We start from the raw sequence: 25,255 nt of genomic DNA, 5'->3' as shown, positions 1-25,255 counted from the left end.
CAACTAATAGTATTATAGATTTTTCTTGGCAGCCTATATAATTCTCACCAACCCAACTCAACGGGCTGCTTTTTGTTTCGTTTCCGTTTCATCAGCTGTGGGGTTCTGGGCTGGTATCCTATGGTTTACTAAGAAGAGAAACAAATTGACCACAGGATTGTATCAAACATCCAAATATTTTGTTCTAAAATGTCTGTTTATGTACACATTATTTCCCAAATGAAAGGTAAGTTTACTTATGTGATTTTAGATTGAGTTTTAACATACAAATGAAGACAATTGCTGGACAACTTATTTTCCCACCAGAGGCCTCCTGATTTAAAGTCACAAAGAGCACTCCATTCTGATGAATGTAATTTGCATATTTTGGGGGGATGATTATTTTTTCTGTAACTAGTCAATTATTATTTCATTTGATATTGTATTACATAATGATCATTCAATTAGGACTAATGGTTATCGTTAGTCCTTGATTAGCAAGTGATATTATAGTGATTATTAAAGCGACAATCAGCAGTTGAAACAATAGCAAAGTGTTTTCCCCGCGCCTGTTTCGTTAAAAAGCTGAGGGACGGGGCTGGACATTTTTTACCACTCTCAAATTGATAGACAGAGCTATGGATGATAGGACTGATCATCCATGATATCAACATTATAGTTGTAACCATGTTTTCAGGCTATACATTGTTTGTTTACCTTTACTCTGTTTACAAACATTGGAGTAAAACAAGCTTATATTTTGGTTTCTGATGGGGTACGACAGTTGAACTAAGCTCATGAGGCATTTAGAAGTTATATTCTTCAAGAATCAATGGGTACATGTCATTAATTTATAAATCCCAAAATTGATGTAGGAACTGCAGATTGCCCCTTTTTATATCATAGTCATCATCAATTCTACTTTATAATAAAATTAAGCCTAGACTTTTTTCAGCCTCGTTTGTCCATAATGATTGCTATATTGTTTGTCCATGTATTATTATTGACCTCACCCTACATTTCATCTTGACATTCCACTTTCATAGTCTCTGCTTTTTAACATATACTTTTCCCCGTCAATTAGCAAAACCCGCGTGAAGATGGGAGATTGGAACTTCCTGGGTGGGATCTTGGAGGAAGTGCATATCCACTCCACCGTGGTGGGAAAGATCTGGCTGACCATCCTGTTCATCTTCCGGATGCTGGTGCTTGGCGTCGCTGCAGAGGACGTGTGGAACGACGAGCAGGCCGACTTCATCTGCAACACTGAACAGCCAGGGTGCCGCAACGTGTGCTACGACAGAGCCTTCCCCATCTCTCTCATCCGCTTCTGGGTTCTCCAGGTTATCTTCGTCTCCTCGCCCTCTCTGGTTTACATGGGCCACGCCATCTACCAGCTGCGAGCTCTGGAGAAGACACGCCGCACTGAGAAGGCGGCTCTGCGTCGGGAGCTGGAGGTGGTGGACGTGGAGCTGATCGAGGTGCGGAGACGTATCGAGAGGGAGATGAGACAGCTGGATCTGGGGAAGCTCAACAAGGCCCCACTGAGAGGGCCCCTGCTACAGACCTATGTGGCCCACATCGTCACCCGCTCTGTGGTGGAGGTGGGCTTCATGGTGGGCCAGTACCTCCTCTATGGCCACCACCTGGACCCTTTGTTTAAGTGCGAGAGGGAGCCCTGCCCAAACGTGGTGGACTGCTTTGTCTCCAGGCCCACAGAGAAGACTGTTTTCATGATGTTCATGCAGGGCATCGCTGCAGTCTCCCTCTTTCTCAGCCTCTTGGAGATCATGCACCTGAGCTACAAGAAGCTCAAGAAGGGCATCCTAGCCTACCACCCACACCTCAATGATGACCACTACCATAGCAAATTGAAAATAAACTCTGACGTGAAACAGGTTAACATGGGGGGAACATCTGGGGGCCGCAAGCCTGTTATCCCCACCGCACCCAGTGGGTACACACTCCTGATAGAGAAGCAGGACAACGGACCGACGTACTCCCTCCTCAATGCATCCTCTAACTTTGTCCCCATTCAGATGGACCCTGGTGTCAAGCCAGGTACAGACAGCCACAATACAGCCAGCAATGAGGCAGTGTCAAGTCCTGAGCACAACAGCAACTCAAAGAACACCAGCCGTGAAACGACACGCTCTGCCCTTATGGACAAGAAGGATGAGCCAGAGGACCTTGTCGTGCATCCTCTTCCCCACCAGGTAGATCCTCTCCCCCGCCACGTGGACTTCACAGGGTCACGGGGCTCTGTGTACCCCACCCTACCCGTGCTACCCCTGGTGGATGCCTCCTCATGCCCGACCCTTTCGGTCATTGCGAGAAAACCACGGAGGGTCAGTGCCCCCTGGAACTGTTCCACTGTGATGGAGGGGAATGGCTCAGACAGTGGGGACTCCTTCCCTGGGACCATAAGCATGAAGCCACGCTGTAGCTTTGTTGCCAGCCAAGCCAGGGCTTTCTCTAAGCCGGACCTCAAGAGACTGAGCAGGCCCCAGAGCCCGGACTCAATAGGAGAACTGAGCTCAGTGTCTTGGCACAGCCCTCCTGTCTGCTCTCCCAACCGCCGAATGTCACTGGCAAGTAACAGCAGCAGCAGGCGAGCTCCAGGCTACCTGCAGATCTAAGGTTTATACCTTATCTCATCATGTCACAAGAAACTGTTACAGTGTTAGGCTACGCTTCAGGGTAACTGTTACAGTGTTAGGCTACGCTTCAGGGTAACTGTTACAGTGTTAGGCTACGCTTCAGGACACACTGTTACAGTGTTAGGCTACGCTTCAGGGTAACTGTTACAGTGTTAGGCTACGCTTCAGGGTAACTGTTACAGTGTTAGGCTACGCTTCAGGGTAACTGTTACAGTGTTAGGCTACGCTTCAGGACACACTGTTACAGTGTTAGGCTACGCTTCAGGACACACTGTTACAGTGTTAGGCTACGCTTCAGGACACACTGTTACAGTGTTAGGCTACGCTTCAGGACACACTGTTACAGTGTTAGGCTACGCTTCAGGACACACTGTTACAGTGTTAGGCTACGCTTCAGGGCACACTGTTACAGTGTTAGGCTACGCTTCAGGGTAACTGTTAGTGTTAGGCTACGCTTCAGGACACACTGTTACAGTGTTAGGCTACGCTTCAGGACACACTGTTACAGTGTTAGGCTACGCTTCAGGACACACTGTTACAGTGTTAGGCTACGCTTCAGGACACACTGTTACAGTGTTAGGCTACGCTTCAGGACACACTGTTACAGTGTTAGGCTACGCTTCAGGGTAACTGTTAGTGTTAGGCTACGCTTCAGGGCACACTGTTACAGTGTTAGGCTACGCTTCAGGGTAACTGTTACAGTGTTAGGCTACGCTTCAGGACACACTGTTACAGTGTTAGGCTACGCTTCAGGGTAACTGTTACAGTGTTAGGCTACGCTTCAGGGTAACTGTTACAGTGTTAGGCTACGCTTCAGGACACACTGTTACAGTGTTAGGCTACGCTTCAGGACACACTGTTACAGTGTTAGGCTACGCTTCAGGACACACTGTTACAGTGTTAGGCTACGCTTCAGGGTAACTGTTACAGTGTTAGGCTACGCTTCAGGACACACTGTTACAGTGTTAGGCTACGCTTCAGGACACACTGTTACAGTGTTAGGCTACGCTTCAGGACACACTGTTACAGTGTTAGGCTACGCTTCAGGACACACTGTTACAGTGTTAGGCTACGCTTCAGGACACACTGTTACGGTGTTAGGCTACGCTTCAGGGCACACTGTTACGGTGTTAGGCTATGCTTCAGGGTAACTGTTACAGTGTTAGGCTACGCTTCAGGACACACTGTTACAGTGTTAGGCTACGCTTCAGGGTAACTGTTACAGTGTTAGGCTACGCTTTAGGGTACACTGTTACGGTGTTAGCTAAGTGTGATGTTTTTCTGTCAGTGAAGTTGAGTACACAGTATTAATGTTAAGATTAACTGCTGTGGGCCCAGGCCACAATGCATTTTGTTAGAGGCTGTTTAATACACCAAGTTTACACCTGTTATTTTCAGAAGACAAAAAGCAAAGCAGAATTTCGCATTGTAAAATACTTAGTAAATCTAGGTAAAAGACAACAGACATTGTTGACAGGTCTGTTTTAGTTCGAAGCACTTTCATTGCATTGCGTGCATATAAATGCAAGGCTTACAACAATGAACCAAGAGCAATGGAAAGCAGAATCAGAAAAGCTATATCCTTTAGGCCGTAATTCGCAATTATGTAACTCAAAACTCAATCAATGATATTCATTGGATAAAATAAGTTAAGTATGAAAAAGTTTCAAAGCATGATTTCCTCAATATTGTATTTAAGGTATTGTACTTTTAAAAAGCACAATAACCAAGTGAGTTTGACTTTACAAGTTAAATTGGTGGCTGGAGCTCACTAGCTACCAATCTAATCAGAGGACATTTTGCCAGTGACATAACAACGATCTATTTTAGTATCAGTCCAATTCACAGTTTCTTTACTCATGATATAGGCTACTGGCCAACTTTATTTAAACTATCCACTATAATAACAAAGCAACAGCTTATTTCAGTTCAACTATAATTGAACTACTACTTCAATGTAGACTTTGGCTAAACCAGTTACATAATATTTACAACTTGTTCTGTTTTCTTTCAGGTCGCGGTACTGCAGATGTCCTCCATCCTGAAAAAGCATTGATATTATTGTGGCCCAAAGCCCACTAATCATTTGACAATGTAAATTATACATATTGATGGGGAGGAAATGGGACTGATTTTGTATAGGCCTATTCCTTATATGAAATTGTACTACGTCATACATTGATTTGTATATTCACAATTGTATAATACATTTACTTTATAAAATAAAGTACAAATATGATTTAATTACTACTGAGATGATCTTTTAACACAACTAATTTGCCAAGACATAAAACTATAAATCCAAACAGGAACAGGCAAGAACATTGGCTTTGAATGCAAACCCCATACTAGGCCAGAAGTAGCAGGCCTGTTGTCACGGTGACCCTGTGTGTCACGGTGACCCCATTTAAATAAATAGGCAAGGATCAGTTTGGAATTCCATCTAGAGAGACATCAACACAATAACTTTGCATGAGGAATATTTGCTGAAATGAGTATTTATTGACTTGAAATTGGAGAGAAATAGTTTACGCTTTAGATTGAACAAGTGTCTGTACACAGAAAATATTACTTAACAAAAATACATTGCTTTTGCAATTCACAGTTCTTCCATCCTTGGGTATAGTGTTATATACTACTACTAAGAAATAATAGCTTTATAAGTGCCTTTTTCCTCAAAACAGTGGACAAAAATAACAATTCAACCAACTCCGTTACTCCGCTGCTTTATCCTCGGGTGCTGGTTCATACTGCAGAAGCTGTAAAACAAGGTAGAGAAAAGTTGGGTATTTGCAACGTACTGAGATTAGATATTTTGGGGTATTTGGGGGTGGTTTCCGTGTAGCTCAGTTGGTAGAGCATGGCGCTTGCAACGCCAGGGTTGTGGGTTCGTTTCCCACGGGGGGCCAGTATGAAAAATGTATGCACTCACTAACTGTAAGTCGCTCTGGATAAGAGCGTCTGCTAAATGACTAAAATGTAAAAATGTAAAATGTTTCCCCAGATACAGATTAAGCCTAGTTCTGGACTAAAAACGAGATCAATGGAGAATTTAAACTTAATCTGGGTCCGGGAAACCACCCCTTGAATTTTGGAAAAAAATAATCAATTCTCTGACCCTGTTTCTGAGGTCTTTGTTTTCCTTCATGAGCAGATCCCACTTCTTCTGTAGCTCAGTCAGCTCCAGACGAAGGGCCTCCGCATCTGCTGGCTCAGCACCAGCCACACCAAGGTGATGCTTTAGAAAGCTGGGGTTTAGGTGAAGGCTAGTGTAAACTATATTTGTTGTTGTCGATAGCTACGGTGAACAAGAAGTGATTGAGATGGGGCGATAGAGGAGAGCTGCTGGTGCATAGAATGGAAAGTGGCGCAATCAGGGTTTGAACCCATGCATCCAGAGGCAATATTTGTCCCAGGGGCGGCAGCACTACCACTCGGCCAGCCACGGCACACCCTAAACTCTCTTTAAAGACCCAGTGCAGTCAAAAATGTGATTGTCCTGTGTTATATGTATATATATTTCCACACTATGAGATTGGCATAATACTGTGAAATTGTGAACATTATGATAATATCCTTTTAGTGTAAGAGCTGTTTGAAAAGGCTGCCTGGAATTTCAGCCTGTTTTGGTGGGATGGTTTTGGCCTGCCTGGTGACATCACCAGGCGGTAAATTAGTTAATAGACCAATAAGAAAAAGAGCCTTTAAAGACATCACATGCACAACGACAATTTTAGGTGCGGCTGTTGTAATGTACACAAAGTCTACCCTTGATCGTTTTGCACCAGGGGGGGCAGTAGTCATCAGATTTCAGTCAAGGTATTTTCTCTGCCCAATGCTATGAGTGACTACCTGAATCAGCAAGCACCATCTGTATCAATGGGATCAGTTGAGATGGTGGTCATGGTTGTTGTCATCATATCGGAATATTATCAAACCAAGGCAAAAGGATACTCCAAAGCATTATTAGGTTTCTCTGTCTCTTCGTACAGGGCCACCAATACTGCAAACAGCAATACAAATGTTATAGACATTGGTGGTGATATGTGAGTCAAAGTTTTTGTTATAGAACAGGGGTGTCAAACAGATTTTGCCCCGGGGGCCGCATTCGCTCTTCAACAAGGTCCGGAGGCCGCACTGAAAAAAAATTGTAATCTCTACCATCGTTTTTTGAATTTTCTATTCTCCCTGACTGTCTAGCTTTCATTTCGGTGATTATAGGGAGCTGGACAAAGTCAAGAAACTGTATGAATGTAGGTGCATTATCATTTATACACAGTTGCGATTTGGTTTTTGTCCTTTTTTTGTCATTTGATTCCTGTAAGTCGATCTGGATAAGATTGTCTGCTAAGTGACTAAAATGTCAATCTAAAATGTTAAAGTGTATTGAGTTTTTTTCTAACTCAAATCACGTGCGGGCCAGATTGGACATCCTCGCCTATGTTTGACACCCCTGCTATAGACTATGCAAGTGGTTAGGATTTGGAATCAAAATGATGAACATGAGGTACAAAATCAAAGTATACCGCATGAGAAACTTTAGACTTTATGCATTTTAAATTAACTTTGCCAGTAATGTTCTTGAATTTATGAAAGAGGCCTACCATTGGTGAGACTGTCAAGAACTCCAGCTTTTTCTAGATACCTTCTAAATTGTTCTCTCTTGGATTCTGAAGCCTGTGAAAGAAACGATGACGAGAAGAATCAGAAGACTAACAAAACATATTTACATAGGCTATTTAAAGCTGTAGCTAGATAGCTCTACTTCAGTTTCTTTTGACAGTTTCCAAGGCAGGTAAGCAGAGTACAACACATATGCCTGGTTGACCATAAAGTTGGAAAACGAATTGTTTAACTAGTACAACCATACTGCTGATTCCAATGAATGAGAGCTACCCTAGATACAAAGTAATCGATGAATGCAATGCAGTTTGCTAACGTTAGCTAGTTACAAAGTAACAAGTGAAAACATAGGACATGAAATAAACATCTTCAAACCACTCGTGTTGGAAGTTCATTGAAGAAAAGTTTCGTATACTTACTCTGTAATGGGCCATTATTGCCAACAGATATGTAGCGTTATGATGACTAAAGTTAGTAAACTAGCTAGCTATCAACGGAACAGCTGATCAGACAACACCTTGAGCGTGACTGCAACAAAGCAATTTCTCCCAGTTTGAACGGTTGCTATAACGACAAACGACAACAAAATAATTAGCTGAACTGTGTGATAAAATCTCAATGATTGATGAAGTTCTAATACGACGATAATGATGCACTTTTCTATACTCTGTCGGTTACTTTACTATTTGTTATTCAATAATTGAAACTGAAACTGAGCTACTTGTGTAAAGGCATTAGGCAAACCCTATATATTTGGCGCCATCTCATGGCCATGTAGTGAAACAGTGTTTGGCGGGAGAACCAATGAGATTGAGGGGGCGGGGAAAATACAGTTTATGGCGGAAATTAGACGAAACCGGCTAGTTGTCACTAGTTACCACAGCCACAAAGTCAAAAATGGGCTATATCGAAAAATGTCATGTTAGGCATAAGGTTAGCAGTGTGATTAAGGTTAGGGTTAAACAGCGCACTTGCACTTGATATGCGTTTTTAGGCTATGAATGAGAAAGTGAATTTGTCATTTCCAAACGTTTAGCTCAGTTGTATGCTGCTTTGCGATCTATTAACAGCAAGGGTTGCATTAAATAGGCGCAATATTTTTTAATGCTGCATTTGGCAATGCTCAATTCATTCGTACGTTGCGTATAAACAAAAACATTCACTGTGAAAGTTGATACATGTAGGCCCTTCATACACTGCTCAAAAAAATAAAGGGAACACTAAAATAACACATCCTAGATCTGAATGAATGAAATAATCTTATTAAATACTTTTTTCTTTGCATAGTTGAATGTGCTGACAACAAAATCACACAAAAATTATCAATGGAAATCACATTTATCAACCCATGGAGGTCTGGATTTGGAGTCACCCTCAAAATTAAAGTGGAAAACCACACTACAGGCTGATCCAACTTTGATGTAATGTCCTTAAAACAAGTCAAAATGAGGCTCAGTAGTGTGTGTGGCCTCCACGTGCCTGTATGACCTCCTTACAACGCCTGGGCATGCTCCTGATGAGGTGGCGGATGATCTCCTGAGGGATCTCCTCCCAGACCTGGACTAAAGCATCCGCCAACTCCTGGACAGTCTGTGGTGCAACGTGGCGTTGGTGGATGGAGCGAGACATGATGTCCCAGATGTGCTCAATTGGATTCAGGTCTGGGGAACGGGCGGGCCAGTCCATAGCATCAATGCCTTCCTCTTGCAGGAACTGCTGACACACTCTAGCCACATGAGGTCTAGCATTGTCTTGCATTAGGAGGAACCCAGGGCCAACCGCACCAGCATATGGTCTCACAAGGGGTCTGAGGATCTCATCTCGGTACCTAATGGCAGTCAGGCTACCTCTGGCGAGCACATGGAGGGCTGTGCGGCCCCCCAAAGAAATGCCACCCCACACCATGACTGACCCACCGCCAAACCGGTCATGCTGGAGGATGTTGCAGGCAGCAGAATGTTCTCCACGGCGTCTCCAGACTCTGTCACGTCTGTCACATGTGCTCAGTGTGAACCTGCTTTCATCTGTGAAGAGCACAGGGCGCCAGTGGCGAATTTGCCAATCTTGGTGTTCTCTGGCAAATGCCAAACGTCCTGCACGGTGTTGGGCTGTAAGCACAACCCCCACCTGTGGACGTCGGGCCCTCATACCACCCTCATGGAGTCTGTTTCTGACTATTTGAGCAGACACATGCACATTTGTGGCCTACTGGAGGTCATTTTGCAGGGCTCTGGCAGTGCTCCTCCTGCTCCTCCTTGCACAAAGGCGGAGGTAGCAGTCCTGCTGCTGGGTTGTTGCCCTCCTATGGCCTCCTCCACGTCTCCTGATGTACTGGCCTGTCTCCTGGTAGCGCCTCCATGCTCTGGACACTACGCTGACAGACACAGCAAACCTTCTTGCCACAGCTCGCATTGATGTGCCATCCTGGATGAGCTGCACTACCTGAGCCACTTGTGTGGGTTGTAGACTCCGTCTCATGCTACCACTAGAGTGAAAGCACCGCCAGCATTCAAAAGTGACCAAAACATCAGCCAGGAAGCATAGGAACTGATAAGTGGTCTGTGGTCACCACCTGCAAAAACAGTCCTTTATTGGGGGTGTCTTGCTAATTGCCTATAATTTCCACCTGTTGTCTATTCCATTTGCACAACAGCATGTGAAATGTATTGTCAATCAGTGTTGCTTCCTAAGTGGACAGTTTGATTTCACAGAAGTGTGATTGACTTGGAGTTACATTGTGTTGTTTAAGTGTTCCCTTAATTTTTTTGAGCAGTGTATATAGGCTATGCGCAGCACTTTGTTCAATTGATCAAATCAGTTATTGTTTTCTTGCTCAAACCGCGAGCAACACCTGTCAAATTCAGACATTTCTCTCAAAACACAGGGATGTCGATTCGCACGGGACTAGTATTATCAGAGGACTTAATGACAGATTTGGTGTTTTGTGCTCGTCCACATAATTACATTACCCGACCTCCCCAGTAAAACGAATCCCGTCCGAATAGGGCTTTATATCCTGTTTCCTAGTCACTTTACCCCTATACACATCTACCTCCATCACTCCAGTATCCCTGCACATTGTAAATATGGTATTGGAACTGACCCTGTGTATATAGTATGCTTACTTACTTATTGTGTTCTTCATATTTCTTATTTCTCGTGTTTTTGTTCTTCTTCTAGTTTTACATTGTAATTGATAATTGCATTGTTGGGTTTTGAGTTTACAAGAAAGGCATTCCACTGTACCTGTACATGTGACATTAAAACTTGAAAATAGGCGGGGTTTAACCATCATTATTACTGTGATAACTACTGTCGACCCTAATTGACAAGCTAACACTTGGGGTGTTTGGAAGCAGAAGTACAGTATACATTTTTTTTTACTTCGGCACTAAAATGCTGGTATTTATTTCGTAGTGAATACACCATATAACAACAGCACTATCGTCTATTTTCAAGTCACGACTTGGTTGTCAACTAAACCAGTGCTAGCTAGTTACCTGGGTAGCTAGGCTAGTTAGCGCTAACACTAACAGGCTAGCCAGCTAAACAGGGTTGAATTTGACCAGTGGATTTAACAGCTGCTAACGTTGATTAGCTGGCAGATTTGAGGCAAAATGTCGGTTCAGTACGAAGAGCCTGCGCTGGCAGGGAGCTATGGTGTTGTACAATCTTTCCCATAGTATTTTGGGATATCGAGAACACGTCAGGTGACAGTAAACCAAGGATTGCGGAGAAGTGGGAAATCGTCCATTCGAAAGGTTTGTTGTGTTCCTATTAGTTCAGGTAGCACAATAAGCCACTGCATCTGTCCACTTCTGTGCATCATTGCCGCCTCGTCATACTAACTTATAATGTTTATGCATGGAAAACGACTCAAATGGATAAACTAACTAGTCAAGTCATCCACACTAAAAGGCTCTACATTGTTAATCTGATGTCTGAAGTGGCCGTACAGCATTTACTGCGATGCAGACGTGAGGGCTGTCATACTTCTTACGCTTAGCGGAGCAGAACTATTGCGTTTGTACAGGACGTACAGCCCCCACCTACCGTCAACCAATCATGTCAATGCGGAACTATACGGAGGCCTACACATTGTAACAACATTTGAGAGGGCACAGCAATGCTGTACAGAGCTTGATTTGGCCACTGCATGTCAATTGCGTCACACCCGCTATACGAAGCCTCCGTCCACATTTGTGTCAAGCATAAATTGGCTTTTATAGTGTTTATTGTGCGCCACTATCCAGGTTGTATTCCACAAGATGTCGCCAAACGAGACACTGTTCTTGGAGAGCGCCAACAAAATCTACAAGGATGACATCTCCAGCAGCTCTTTCGTCAACTTCCAAATCTGGGACTTGCCTGGTACTGTGGACTTCGACCCTACCTTCAACTATGAGATGATCTTCAGGGGTGCGGGGCTTTGATCTTGTCACAGGGGTGCGGGGCTTTGATCTTGTCACTGATGCTCAGGTGAGATGATTAGAGGACAGTTAGATGTTGCCCTACCCATGGCAGACATTGAGAAGGCTGCACAGCCTACAGTTTCACAGATTTGTATGTATTCAAAAAATAAGCGGCTGCAATGTCTCTCCTCTGCTTAGAGGGTTTTGTCTGTATTCTCTCTTGGTTTCATCAGGATGATTACGTGGAAGCCTTGGGGAGGCTTCATCTCAGTGTCCGGAGCCTACAGGTTCAACCCAGAGATCAACTTTGAGGTGTTTTTATCCATAAGGTTGATGGCCTGTCAAGACGATCACAAGATAAAACCCAAAGAGACCTCCATCGGAGAGCCAACGATGACCTAGCAGATGCCAGCCTGGAGAAGCTTTACCTCAGGTTAGTGCAAAGGACAATAATAATAATAATAATAATATGCCATTTAGCAGACGCTTTTATCCAAAGCGACTTACAGTCATGCGTGCATAATTTTTTTTGTGTATGGGTGGTCCCGGGGTTCGAACCCACTACCTTGGCGTTACAAGCGCCGTGCTCTACCAGCTGAGCTACAGAGGACCAGACACGACAAGACAAGACACAACATAACGAATGTCAGCCGTGCGCAGTGGAATCGTAGATCACCTGCTGGGTGTCGACAAACTGTGGTGATTCAACATGAAGAATCGTAGGGAAATTAACCGTAAATTACAGCTGATGTTCTGTGGTCAGAGGAGATAGGAAGGACAACCGCTGTTTTTAACCATTTGTCGGAACGATCAGTTTTGTCCTTAACTGGTGGTGGGTTAGGTATGTGGCCCAATGTCACTCAGAGGGATCAGCTTGTTTTTGGCATAACAAGTTGGGAGAGGAACTGTTAGATACAAGACATGTTACTGTTTTCTCAATTCTCTCTCTTTCTCTGTTTCAGCTTTTATTTGACCAGTATCTATGACCATTCCATATTTGAGGCTTTCAGTAAAGTGGTCCAGAAGCTCATTCCTCAGCTACCAACATTGGAAAACCTTCTGAACATTTTAATATCACTATGTCTTTTTTTGATCATTTCAATAAGCTAATTTGAACTGATTCTTCTTATTTTGTCAAAACTTTGTTTATTTTTGGACAGAACTCGGGGATTGAGAAAGCCTTCCTGTTTGACGTGGTCAGTAAGATCTACATCACCACCGACAGCTCTACTGTGACATGATCGATGTTGTAATCAACGTTTCTTGTATCTATGGGTGAGAGAGAAGAAAATCATATGCCATATATTTCCAAATGTGTGTATTGGACATATATTAGTGGTCTGTTCATAAAATTACATTGTTCATGCTTGGGATTGTATGTGCAAATCATTGAAATCGACCACTCAGTGAATACGCATCACTGCCTGCCGCTGTATTCGTTTGAAGCATGAGGTAAGGATGCTTTTGTTATTGTAGAGGTTGACGAGGAATCGTAGATTCCTGTGATTATGAAAAGCTATAATGGAGAGCTTAGAGTTTATTTCGTGATTGGAAAAAGTGAATTGCTTTTCCTTTGTGGTCTTCCATTGCACCTGAGGGAAGATGGAGGTGTCAGTGCCTATGATAAGTAGTCTTTAGCCATCATTAAGGTCAACAACACCACCGTATTCTGCCTGAAAGTGGTCACCTGGCCCTCGCCTGCATCCTCATATGAGGAGAGCTTTGAAAGGAAAGGTGAGTGAAAAGTCTGGCACCATTTGTAGAATTGTACTATTTGCAGTGCATTCGGAAAGTATTCAGACCCCTTGACTTTTCCCACATTTTGTTACGTTACAGCCTTATTCTAAAATGGATTACATTGTTTCCCCCCCCCCCCCCCTCATCAATCTACACACACTACCCCATAATGACAAAGCAAAAAGAGGTTTTAATAATTTTTTTGCAAATGTATAAAAAAAAAAAAACGGAAATATTACATTTACATAAGTATTCAGACCCTTTACTCAGTACTTTGTTGAAGCACCTTTGGCAGCGATTACAGCCTCGACTCTTCCTGGGTATGACGCTACATGCTTGGCACACCTGTATTTGGGGAGTTTCTCCCATTCTTCTCTGCAGATCATCTCAAGCTCTGTCACTGCACAGCTATTTTCAGGTCTCTCCAGAGATGTTCGATTGGGTTCAAGTCCGAGCTCTGGCTGGGCAACTCAAGGACATTCAGAGACTTGTCCCAAAGCCACTCCTGCGTTGTCTTGGCTGTGTGATTAGGGTCGTTGTCCTGTTGGAAGGTGAACTTTCGCCCCAGTCTGAGGTCCTGAGTGCTCTGGAGCAGGTTTTCATCAAGGATCTCTCTGTACTTTGCTCCATTCATCTTTAACTCGATCCTGACTAGTCTCCCAGTCCCTGCAGCTGAAAAACATCCCCACAGCATAATGCTGCCACCACTATGCTTCACCGTAGAGATGGTGCCATGTATCCTCCAGACGTGACATTTTGTATTCAGGCCAAAGAGTTCAATCTTGGTTTCATCAGACCAGAGAATCTTGTTTCTCATGGTCTGAGAGTCCTTTAGGTGCCTTTTGGCAAACTCAAACCGGGCTGTCATGTGGCTTTTACTGAGGAGTGGCTTCCGTCTGGCCACTTTACCATAAAGGCCTGATTGGTGGAGTGCTTCAGAGATGGTTGTTCTTCTGGAAGGTTCTCAAATCTCCACAGAGGAACTCTATAGCTCTGTCAAAGTGACCATCGGGTTCTTGGTCACCTCCCTACCAAGGGGATGTTTTTTAGCGGCACGGACTGGGAGACTAGTCAGGATCGAGGCAAAGATGAACGGAGCAAAGTACAGAGAGATCCTTGATGAAAACCTGCTCCAGAGCACTCAGGACCTCAGACTGGGGTGAAGGTTCACCTTCCAACAGGACAACGACCCTAAGCACACAGCCAAGACAACGCAGGAGTGGCTTTGGGACAAGTCTCTGAATGTCCTTGAGTAGCCCAGGCAGAGCCTTGACTTGAACCCGATCTAACATCTCTGGAGAGACCTGAAAATAGCTTTGCAGCAACACTCCCCATCCAACCTGACAGAACTTGAGTGTATCTGCAGAGAAGAATGGGAGAAACTCCCCAAATACAGGTGTGCCAAGCTTGTAGCGTCATACCCAAGAAGACTCGATGCTGTAATCGCTGCCAAAGGTGCTTCAACAAAGTACTGAGTAAAGGGTCTGAATACTTATGTTAATGTGATATTTCCGTATTTTACAAAACATTCTAAAAATCTGTTTTGGCTTCATGATTGTGTTGAGTAATGAGGGAAAACAATGTTTTAATCCATTTTAGAATAAAGGCTGTAACGTAACAAGATGTGGAAAAAGTCAAGGGGTCTGAATACTTTCCGAAGGCACTTCAGCGAAGACTACCCAGCTCCAGCAGAAGAGGTATTGTATACCATAGCTATGATTGGCCAGGTTTGATCCTGACCTAACCAATAGGAAATGCTACCCACCCGGCCAGGTTGACAACTCCATGTGGGATGCCCGTGGGGGTGTTGAAGGCAGCAGGAAGCAGCTTCCTCCCGAGTTTCATCACTTGCCTCTTAAACACCTGGAGAGACAAGAGAGCTGTTCAGTTCAGTTGAGTCAGGTCAGTTCAGTTCCTGCTATCTCTCTCAGAATTACCTTCTTGATCCAAACCAGTCAGGTTTCAAGACTGGTCATTCAACTGAGACTGCTCTTCTCTGTGTCACGGAGGCTCTCCGCACTGCTAAAGCTAACTCTTTCTCCTCTGCTCTTATCCTTCTAGACCTATCTACTGCCTTTGATACTGTGAACCATCAGATCCTCCTCTCCACCCTCTCCGAGTTAGGCATCTCCGGCGCTGCTCACTCTTGGATTGCGTCCTACCTGACAGGTCGCTCCTACCAAGTGGCGTGGCGAGAATCTGTCTCCGCACCACGTGCTCTCACCACTGGTGTCCCCCAGGGCTCAGTTCAAGGCCCTCTTCTATTCTCTCTATACACCAAGTCACTTGGCTCTGTCATATCCTCACATGGTCTCTCCTATCATTGCTACGCAGACGACTCACAATTAATATTCTCCTTTCCCCCTTCTGATAACCAGGTGGCGAATCGCATCTCTGCATGTCTGGCAGACATGTCAGTGTGGATGTCGGATCACCACCTCAAGCTGAACCTCGGCAAGACGGAGCTGCTCTTCCTCTCGGGGAAGGACTGCCCGCTCCATTATCTCGCCATCACGGTTGACAACTCCATTGTGTCCTCCTCCCAGAGTGCAAAGAACCTTGGCGTGACCCTGGACAACACCCTGTCGTTCTCCGCTAACATCAAAACGGTGACCCGATCCTGCAGGTTCATGCTCTACAACATTCGCAGAGTACGACCCTACCTTACACAGAAAGTGGCACAGGTCCTAATCCAGGCACTTGTCATCTCCCGTCTGGATTACTGCAACTCGCTGTTGGCTGGGCTCCCTGCCTGTGCCATTAAACCCCTACAACTTATCCAGAACGCTGCAGCCCGTCTGGTGTTCAACCTTCCCAAGTTCTCTCATGTCACCCCGCTCCTCCGCACACTCCACTGGCTTCCAGTTGAGGCTCGCATCTACTACAAGACCATGGTGCTTGCCTACGGAGCTGTGAGGGGAACGGCACCTCCTTACCTTCAGGCTCTGATCAGACCCTACACCCACCCAAACGAGGGCACTACGTTCATCCACCTCTGGCCTGCTAGCCACCCTACCTTTACGGAAGCACAGTTCCCGCTCAGCCCAGTCAAAGCTATTCGCTGCTCTGGCACCCCAATGGTGGCACTTGAAACCCTACCTCTTTAAGGAATACCTGGAATAGTATAAAAGTAATCCTTCTACCCCCCTCCCCCACCCTATGGCTATCATAAGTTGAATGCACCAATTTGTAAGTCGCTCTGGATAAGAGCGTCTGCTAAATGACGTAAATGTAATAGATATGGGACAGCTCTCTGCTATCCCTCTTCTCAGTGTCTGTCTGGTTGCGGTGGGGTTTGTCAAGGAACAAGGGGATGATGTTGTAGTCTTCGTTGTAGTTCACCCTTTGTCTTCCTCAAGAAGTGTATCCAAGCAGACTGCATCAAACTCTTCTTCTATGGTGAAACCACATTTTCTGTTTATTACATTTCAGTTAGTTTGAATAGGCCACCGGTTATTATAGCAAAGGTGTCCCATTTTATTGTTTCTTGACCTGTCTAATTACTCTCCTTCTATCCAGGTGGACCAGATACGTAGTATCTCATGATGCACAACATGTATAAATCCACAGCCACAGCTCACAAAATATGCCAGGCAGCTAAATTTAAAAAATAATCTGCCAAAGCTCAAAACAGGAGTCAAAGAGGTGCTTGGGACACAGTGAGCCTGAAGCAGACTGGTCTATACATACATATTGTCCTCCAACATTCAAACCAGGGGCTGTATGAGTACATTATCTCAGAGTAAGAGTGCTGATCTGGGATCAGGTCCCTGCTGTCCATGTTATCTTATTCATTGTGATCTAAAAAGGCAAAACTGATCCTAAATCAGCACTCCTACTCTGAGAAACTGTATACATCCGGCCCTAGGTTTTAAGCCACTGTGTAATTTAAAGCAGACAAGCGGGCCCTAAAACGTTCTTCTTATTAATGACTTCCTAGGCTGTTTTTTTTTATCCTCTTCCTATGCAATGGAGCAACCACAATGGATTCATTCTGCGACAGAGGCTGTAATCACATAGGAGAGTTGTGATTTTCCTGTTCCTAGAATGCATTGATCTCTGACAAATTCCAGAACTCAATCAATGTATATCATTTCCGTGGTGTTTGTAGTGTTGATGTGATTCTGTAATCTATCTGCAATCGATGCATTCTAGGATATCTACATCATAACAGAATCAAAGATGTGATGGTGGTTCTCTTTTATTGATTCGTCCACATTCGCAGGCAAGTGGATAGATAGTAATGTCAAAGTGGAAGGACATTTTTAACATTTATAAAACATTTATGAATAATAAAACACTAATATATTTACATTAGATAAGTACTCAACCCCCATATATTGACATGTTATAAACACCTTTGGCAGCGATTACAGCTGTGCGTCTTGGTGTAAGTCTCTAAGAGCTTTGCACACCTGGATTGTACAATATTTCCCCATTATTCTTAAAAACATTCTTCAAGCTCTGTCAAGTTGGTTGTTGATCATTGCTAGACAGCCATTTTCAAGTCGTGCCGCTCAGGAATGTTCAATGTGGTCTTGGTTAGCAACGCCGGTGTAGATTTGGCCTTGTGATTTAGGTTATTGTCCTGCTGAAAGGTTTTCCTATAGAATTTTGCTTTTGCTTAGCGGTATTCCATTTCTTTTTATCCTAAAAAACTCCCTAGTTCTTGCCGATGACAAGCATACCCATAACATTAAGCATCCACCACCATGCTTGAAAATATGAAGAGTGGTACTCAGTGATGTGTTGGATTTGTCCCAAACATAACACTTTGTATTCAGGACAAAAAGTGAATTTCTTTGCCACATTTTAGTGCAGTTTTACTTTAGTGCCTTGTTGCAAACAGTATGCATGTTTTGGAATATTTTTTATTCTGTACAAGCTTCCTTCTTTTCACTCAGTCATTTAGGTTAGTATTATATAGTAACTACAGTGTTGTTGATCCATTCTCAGTTTTCTCATATCACAACCATTAAACTGTTTTAAAGTCACCATTGGCCTCATGGTGAAATCCCTAAGCGGTTTCCTTCCTCTCCGGCAACTGAGTTAGGAAGGACGCCTGTATATTTGTAGTGGCTGGGTGTATTGATACACCATCCAAAGCTTAATTAATAACTTCACCATGCTCAAAGGGATATTCAGCGTCTGCTTTTTTAAATGTTATTTTACCCATCTACCAATTGGTGCCCTTCTTTGCGAAGCACTGTAAAACCTCCCTGGTCTTTGTGGTTGAGTCTGTGTTTTAAATTCATTACTCGATAGAGGGACCTTACAGATAATTGTTTGTGTGGGGTACAGAGATGGGTTAGTCATAAAGAAAATCATGTTAACAACTATTATTGAAAGAGTCCATGCAACTTATGTGATTTGTTAAGCACATTTTTACTCCTGAACTTATTTAGGCTTGCCATGACGTAAAAATTACAAAGGGGTTGAATACTTATTGACTCAAGACATTTCAGCTTTACATTGTTAATTCATTTGTAAAAAATTATCAAATCAAAATTCCACTTTGACATTATTGGGTACTGTGTGTAGATCAGTGATACAAAATCTCAGGCTGTAACGCAACAGAATGTGGAGAAAGTAAAGGGGGGTGGATATTTTCTGAAGGCGCTGTTGCTATGGGAGACTTGATTTCCTAGGTAATACAGCTGATAAGAAATGAATAAACTATGAGGTAGTCCAACCCTAGCCCTAACCCTTATCCTAACTCTAAACTTAACCCCTTACCCTAGCCCTAACTCTAACCCTTATTCTAAACCTTACCCTAAACTAATAAAGTGTGCCCAACTATGATGGATGGATAGAGCTCACCTCCTCTCCTGTTAGGTAGTAGGCAAAGAGCTGGCCACCCACAAAATGGATAATCACTTCCAACCCTGTGGGAGAGAGAGAAAGAGAGAGGGGGGTGGGGGGAGTGTGAGAGAGAGAGATTGCATTTCATTATAAACAAGGGATACTTTATATTCTGTGAGCTGTCTGACGTCTGGCTCCAGGGTGATTAAAGGATGTTTTTCCATTTTCTTCTCAGCGGGGCTTAATCTCCATGCCTGTCACATGATTGATTATGCAGGTCCAGCATTCTCTATGTGACGTCCCTATCCAACTCCAACCTGTCTGAATACACGCTGTTCTGGACTAGATTTACACAGCTAAAGTGGCATATGTATATCAATCTACTGACAACATTCATTAATAAGGGTAAAATGACCCACTTCTTAGGTTGAGGTTCAGCTTGTCTTCTTCCCGCTCCTTGGCCTCCCGGTATTCATCCAGCCCAGATGTAGAGGATATCCAGAGAGTCGACGATGGAGGCACCTCTTAGCCCACCCGTGACACCAAAACCACACACACACATTTATTATGGACTGGCACTGCAGACCATAGTGTTGCGCGGTATACCGAAACTTCTATACTTTTTCGATAGTAGAACATGAAAAATGGTTTGGTACTATAATTTTTTTTGTTACTTTCGGTACTTCTGTCAAATGTGTCTCACGGATCAAGTCTGTCTATCAACGCAGCCAATGTCCCCCTTATAGTGTGAACGCACCGTGCCTGCTCCACTTAGCCTGCACTGGAAGTCTGGGCTACATCATGTGTAGCTCCTCACTGCACAGAAGTTAACACACTTTAATCATGCTAAACGGCATGTAGAAATGTTGAAACTGTTCGCGGCACAATGTCCACATCGGCTAGAACACTTTACCAAAGATTGAACAGAGCAGTAGCTGTGTTTATCTGTCTGGATCAAGTGCCATTCTGTGACTTTGGCAAGCCATAGTATCATTTTTGGTATTGAGTATTGTGATGGTATCGAGTATCGTGATACTAAACCTGGTATCGGTATCGAAGTGAAAATTCTGGTATCGTGACAACACTAGCAAACCAGATTAACTACAGACATTGGTTCATAAACGTCCATGTAGATATGTTCAGAAGCAATGTACCGGTATGCCATATAGTAAGCCCAGGGAGCCATTTACTCACCAAATGTCCTGCCGTCATTCTCCATCCATGTGTAGCGCTTACAGTTGTCCTAAGCAAACTTCATCATCTGAAATAAAAATACATATGGTAGAATATCAGTAAAATATCAATACTTTTAGCATATGTCATATGACAATAAACAAATTAAAACCTTTAATTAGCTTCAATATCAAAATGTAACATTTCATTGCAGTCATTTCATAATCGCCATTAAAATTATATTGCAATAGGAGAAAGGTAATTCAACCATCAAATCTCGGTGATCCCAGGGGCCTCTGGAGCCACCAGTCCATTGACATTAGTAACAACAAACATCCATTCCTCTCCTCAGCATTCTCTCCCCCTGGGGTCTGTTTGTATCTAAATAGCTAACAACCTACTCCATTAAACAACTGCTCTGCCGGGCCTCCTCCACAACAAGCTACCAAGAGTGATGAGCTGCTATGAATGATGAACCATATGACTCTATTTCCCCTACAGGGGTTTGAAATGACACAGGACATCCATTGATAGGAAACGTTGGAAGAAAGAAAAACCTTGTATAAAAAAAATTGACGTTTTTTAATTTATTTTTTATTGACATTTAAGCTTGTTTGGTTTTTTGCAGCAGTCATGTCAATGTCATTTTATACTTTCACACAATGAATATCCAAATGAGGCTACAGATAAGCCACATTCTCCTTGCCAAGAAATGGACAAGAACCCAAGTTAGACCAATCTCTGGCTGTACAATTCTTAACTGACAGCAGACTAAATAGCTTTCTGAAGTTTTGTATTTCTATAAAACAAAGATCCTGTTTGACTGTAAGTAGCCCAATTTATGAAAATGGATCAAAAAAACAAAAGCTTATGACTCCTTCAGGAGAGTCATGGCTGAATAGCAATAGGGCTCACTTGGAGTCTACAGTGGCTCTACAGTTATGGGATTAGCAAATAGCTTGCCGGGTAAATATGTCTCTATTTGAATAAAACAAGCTACTGTACGTCGTGGGTGGGAGGATTCCGCCCTAGCTGCTATGTGTGTGTGTGTTTGTTGATGTTTGTAATAAGTAGTGGGTGTACAGCGATGTGACTGTTGGCTGAGTCAGGAGATTCATGTTTGACATTCAGAACAATGATGGCCCAAAACAATGAGGCCCAGTCTACGTCCCAAATTGCACCCTATTCCCTATATAGTGCCCTACATTGGACCTGGGCCCATGGGGCTCTGGTTCAAAGTAGTGCACTATGTAGGGACTCAAGACCCGGAGTGTCAAAATGAATGGAGCAGTCCAGCCACTCAACTAGCAATAGAGCAGGAGAATCTTGTCAACTGTACAGTAGGCAATGTGGACCCTATCCCCCACCTCCTCCAGACCACACACTTACCATACAGCAGTATTGTCCTGGAGTTAATGCAGCCTGCTGATACAGCAGTATTGTCCTGGAGTTAATGCAGCCTGCTGATACAGCAGTATTGTCCTGGAGTTAATGCAGCCTGCTGATACAGCAGTATTGTCCTGGAGTTAATGCTGCCTGCTGATACAGCAGTATTGTCCTGGAGTTAATGCAGCCTGCTGATACAGCAGTATTGTCCTGGAGTTAATGCAGCCTGCTGATACAGCAGTATTGTCCTGGAGTTAATGCTGCCTGCTGATACAGCAGTATTGTCCTGGAGTTAATGCAGCCTGCTGATACAGCAGTATTGTCCTGGAGTTAATGCAGCCTGCTGATACAGCAGTATTGTCCTGGAGTTAATGCTGCCTGCTGATACAGCAGTATTGTCCTGGAGTTAATGCTGCCTGCTGATACAGCAGTATTGTCCTGGAGTTAATGCTGCCTGCTGATACAGCAGTATTGTCCTGGAGTTAATGCAGCCTGCTGATACAGCAGTATTGTCCTGGAGTTAATGCTGCCTGCTGATACAGCAGTATTGTCCTGGAGTTAATGCAGCCTGCTGATACAGCAGTATTGTCCTGGAGTTAATGCAGCCTGCTGATACAGCAGTATTGTCCTGGAGTTAATGCTGCCTTCTGGTGAATTTGTCTGTCTTTTAAAAGCACCAAACTGCATTCCCTCATGGGCAACAGTGAGGAGACACCTTATAGTTTTTAGTCTAGGGCTGTGTTAGAATGTACCCTATTTGGTATCAAATTCCCATTAAAATTCTAATTAATTTAGACGTTTGAACCTTCCAGCAGGCCTATAACAAGCCTTGAAGCATGTTGATGTCATTAACAGTTCTTTGCTGAAAGACATTCCTCAGACTGACCATTATGGTCCAGACAGCCTTTAAGGGCTCACCCTCCTGCCTCCTCCACACAAACATGTCTGGAGCAACGTTTCAAACGAGTTGTTTGAAGGAGGAAGAACAAGGCTCCAAAACCACACCTCAGAGGAATAGTAAGAATATACATTTCTGAGGTAAACGAAAACCCACGACTGAAGTTTTACCCCCCTTCTCCACACTTTGTTACACACTGACCCCTGACGGTAGTACAGTGGGGGAAAAAAGTATTTAGTCAGCCACCAATTGTGCAAGTTCTCCCACTTAAAAAGATGAGAGAGGCCTGTAATTTTCATCATAGGTACACGTCAACTATGACAGACAAAATGAGAAAGAAAAATCCAGAAAATCACATTGTAGGATTTTTAATGAATTTATTTACAAATTATGGTGGAAAATAAGTATTTGGTCAATAACAAAAGTTTCTCAATACTTTGTTATATAACCTTTGTTGGCAATGACACAGGTCAAACGTTTTCTGTAAGTCTTCACAAGGTTTTCACACACTGTTGCTGGTATTTTGGCCCATTCCTCCATGCAGATCTCCTCTAGAGCAGTGATGTTTTGGGGCTTTCGCTGGGCAACATGGCCTTTCAACTCCCTCCAAAGATTTTCTATGGGGTTGAGATCTGGAGACTGGCTAGGCCACTCCAGGACCTTGAAATGCTTCTTACGAAGCCACTCCTTCGTTGCCCGGGCGGTGTGTTTGGGATCATTGTCATGCTGAAAGACCCAGCCACGTTTCATCTTCAATGCCCTTGCTGATGGAAGGAGGTTTTCACTCAAAATCTCACGATACATGGCCCCATTCATTCTTTCCTTTACACGGATCAGTCGTCCTGGTCCCTTTGCAGAAAAACAGCCCCAAAGCATGATGTTTCCACCCCCATGCTTCACAAATAGGTATGGTGTTCTTTGGATGCAACTCAGCATTCTTTGTCCTCCAAACACGACGAGTTGAGTTTTTACCAAAAAGTTCTATTTTGGTTTCATCTGACCATATGACATTCTTCCAATCCTCTTCTGGATCATCCAAATGCACTCTAGCAAACATCAGACGGGCCTGGACATGTACTGGCTTAAGCAGGGGGACACGTCTGGCACTGCAGGATTTGAGTCCCTGGCGGCGTAGTGTGTTACTGATGGTAGGCTTTGTTACTTTGGTCCCAGCTCTCTGCAGGTCATTCACTAGGTCCCCCGTGTGGTTCTGGGATTTTTGCTCACCGTTCTTGTGATCATTTTGACCCCACGGGGTGAGATCTTGCGTGGAGCCCCAGATCGAGGGAGATTATCAGTGGTCTTGTATGTCTTCCATTTCCTAATAATTGCTCCCACAGTTGATTTCTTCAAACCAAGCTGCTTACCTATTGCAGATTCAGTCTTCCCAGCCTGGTGCAGGTCTACAATTTTGTTTCTGGTGTCCTTTGACAGCTCTTTGGTCTTGGCCATAGTGGAGTTTGGAGTGTGACTGTTTGAGGTTGTGTACAGGTGTCTTTTATACTGATAACAAGTTCAAACAGGTGCCATTAATACAGGTAACGAGTGGAGGACAGAGGAGCCTCTTAAAGAAGAAGTTACAGGTCTGTGAGAGCCAGAAATCTTGCTTGTTTGTAGGTGACCAAATACTTATTTTCCACCATAATTTGCAAATAAATTCATTAAAAATCCTACAATGTGATTTTCTGGATTTTCTCTTCTCAATTTGTCTGTCATAGTTGACATGTACCTGTGATGAAAATTACAGGCCTCTCTCATCTTTTTAAGTGGGAGAACTTGCACAATTGGTGGCTGACTAAATATTTATTTTCCCCCACTGTACATTTCTGAGGTAAACGAAAACCCACGACTGAAGTTTTACCCCCCTTCTCCACACTTTGTTACACACTGACCCCTGACCGTAGTATATCTGAATTATTTTACAGCAAATTCCACTTTTGAAATGTCCAACAAAACATTTATAAAACACTTTATTGGTAATGCATGTGATTTGTAAAGCTTTTTTTCCTCTCAATACAAACAGAAAACAGTTCAACCTGTTTCATTTCAAATACATTGTCTTTCTTATTAAAAAAAATATTAAAAACTTGGCACACTTTATTTTTTTATTTTTTTTAACATACAAAACAATAACTTACAAGTCAAAATTTGCTTTGACAGCTACAGTGAGGGAAAAAAGTATTTGATCCCCTGCTGATTTTGTAAGTTTGCCCACTGACAAAGAAATGATCATTTTAATGGTAGGTTTATTTGAACAGTGAGAAACAGAATAACAACAAAAAAATCCAGAAAAACGCATGTCAAAAATGTTATAAATTGATTTGCATTTTAATGAGGGAAATAAGTATTTGACCCCCTCTCAATCAGAAAGATGTCTGGCTCCCAGGTGTCTTTTATACAGGTAACGAGCTGAGATTAGGAGCACACTCTTAAAGGGAGTGCTCCTAATCTCAGCTTGTTACCTGTATAAAAGACACCTGTCCACAGAAGCAATCAATCAATCAATCAGATTCCAAACTCTCCACCATGGCCAAGACCAAAGAGCTCTCCAAGGATGTCAACAAGTTTTATATGGGCTACAAGAC

The 25,255-nt window shown here is 43.4% G+C and overlaps 2 protein-coding genes, 1 long non-coding RNA gene and 1 pseudogene across 3 annotated transcripts; 2 read left to right on the top strand and 2 right to left on the bottom strand.

Annotated features, from left to right (window-relative positions):
- The first annotated feature begins 89 nt into the window (after positions 1 to 89).
- LOC121586794 (gap junction alpha-9 protein-like) lies at positions 90 to 2,689 on the top strand. The gene is made up of 2 exons (XM_041903788.2): positions 90 to 226; positions 1,064 to 2,689. Exon 2 carries the CDS (start codon positions 1,080 to 1,082, stop codon positions 2,616 to 2,618), a length of 1,539 nt encoding a protein of 512 aa, XP_041759722.1. The 5' UTR covers positions 90 to 226; positions 1,064 to 1,079; the 3' UTR covers positions 2,619 to 2,689.
- A 2,430-nt stretch (positions 2,690 to 5,119) lies between these two features.
- LOC121586812 (c-Myc-binding protein) lies at positions 5,120 to 8,016 on the bottom strand. The gene is made up of 5 exons (XM_041903813.2): positions 7,682 to 8,016; positions 7,244 to 7,316; positions 6,594 to 6,642; positions 5,758 to 5,887; positions 5,120 to 5,398 (listed from the first exon to the last, which is right to left on the bottom strand). Exons 1-5 carry the CDS (start codon positions 7,694 to 7,696, stop codon positions 5,354 to 5,356), a joined length of 312 nt encoding a protein of 103 aa, XP_041759747.1. The 5' UTR covers positions 7,697 to 8,016; the 3' UTR covers positions 5,120 to 5,353.
- Positions 8,017 to 10,879: 2,863 nt separating this feature from the next.
- On the top strand, positions 10,880 to 13,416 carry LOC121585809 (annotated as a pseudogene).
- A 1,765-nt stretch (positions 13,417 to 15,181) lies between these two features.
- Positions 15,182 to 20,008, bottom strand: LOC121586816. Its single transcript, XR_006003962.1, has 3 exons — positions 19,633 to 20,008; positions 19,232 to 19,296; positions 15,182 to 15,274 (listed from the first exon to the last, which is right to left on the bottom strand). It is a non-coding gene; the product is annotated as an uncharacterized LOC121586816 (long non-coding RNA).
- Positions 20,009 to 25,255: the final 5,247 nt, after the last annotated feature.

Source organism: Coregonus clupeaformis, chromosome 17, assembly GCF_020615455.1.
Source record: "Coregonus clupeaformis isolate EN_2021a chromosome 17, ASM2061545v1, whole genome shotgun sequence".
In the NCBI taxonomy this organism is placed as follows: Eukaryota; Metazoa; Chordata; class Actinopteri; order Salmoniformes; family Salmonidae; genus Coregonus; species Coregonus clupeaformis.
This window is presented reverse-complemented; position numbering and strand designations above follow the sequence as displayed.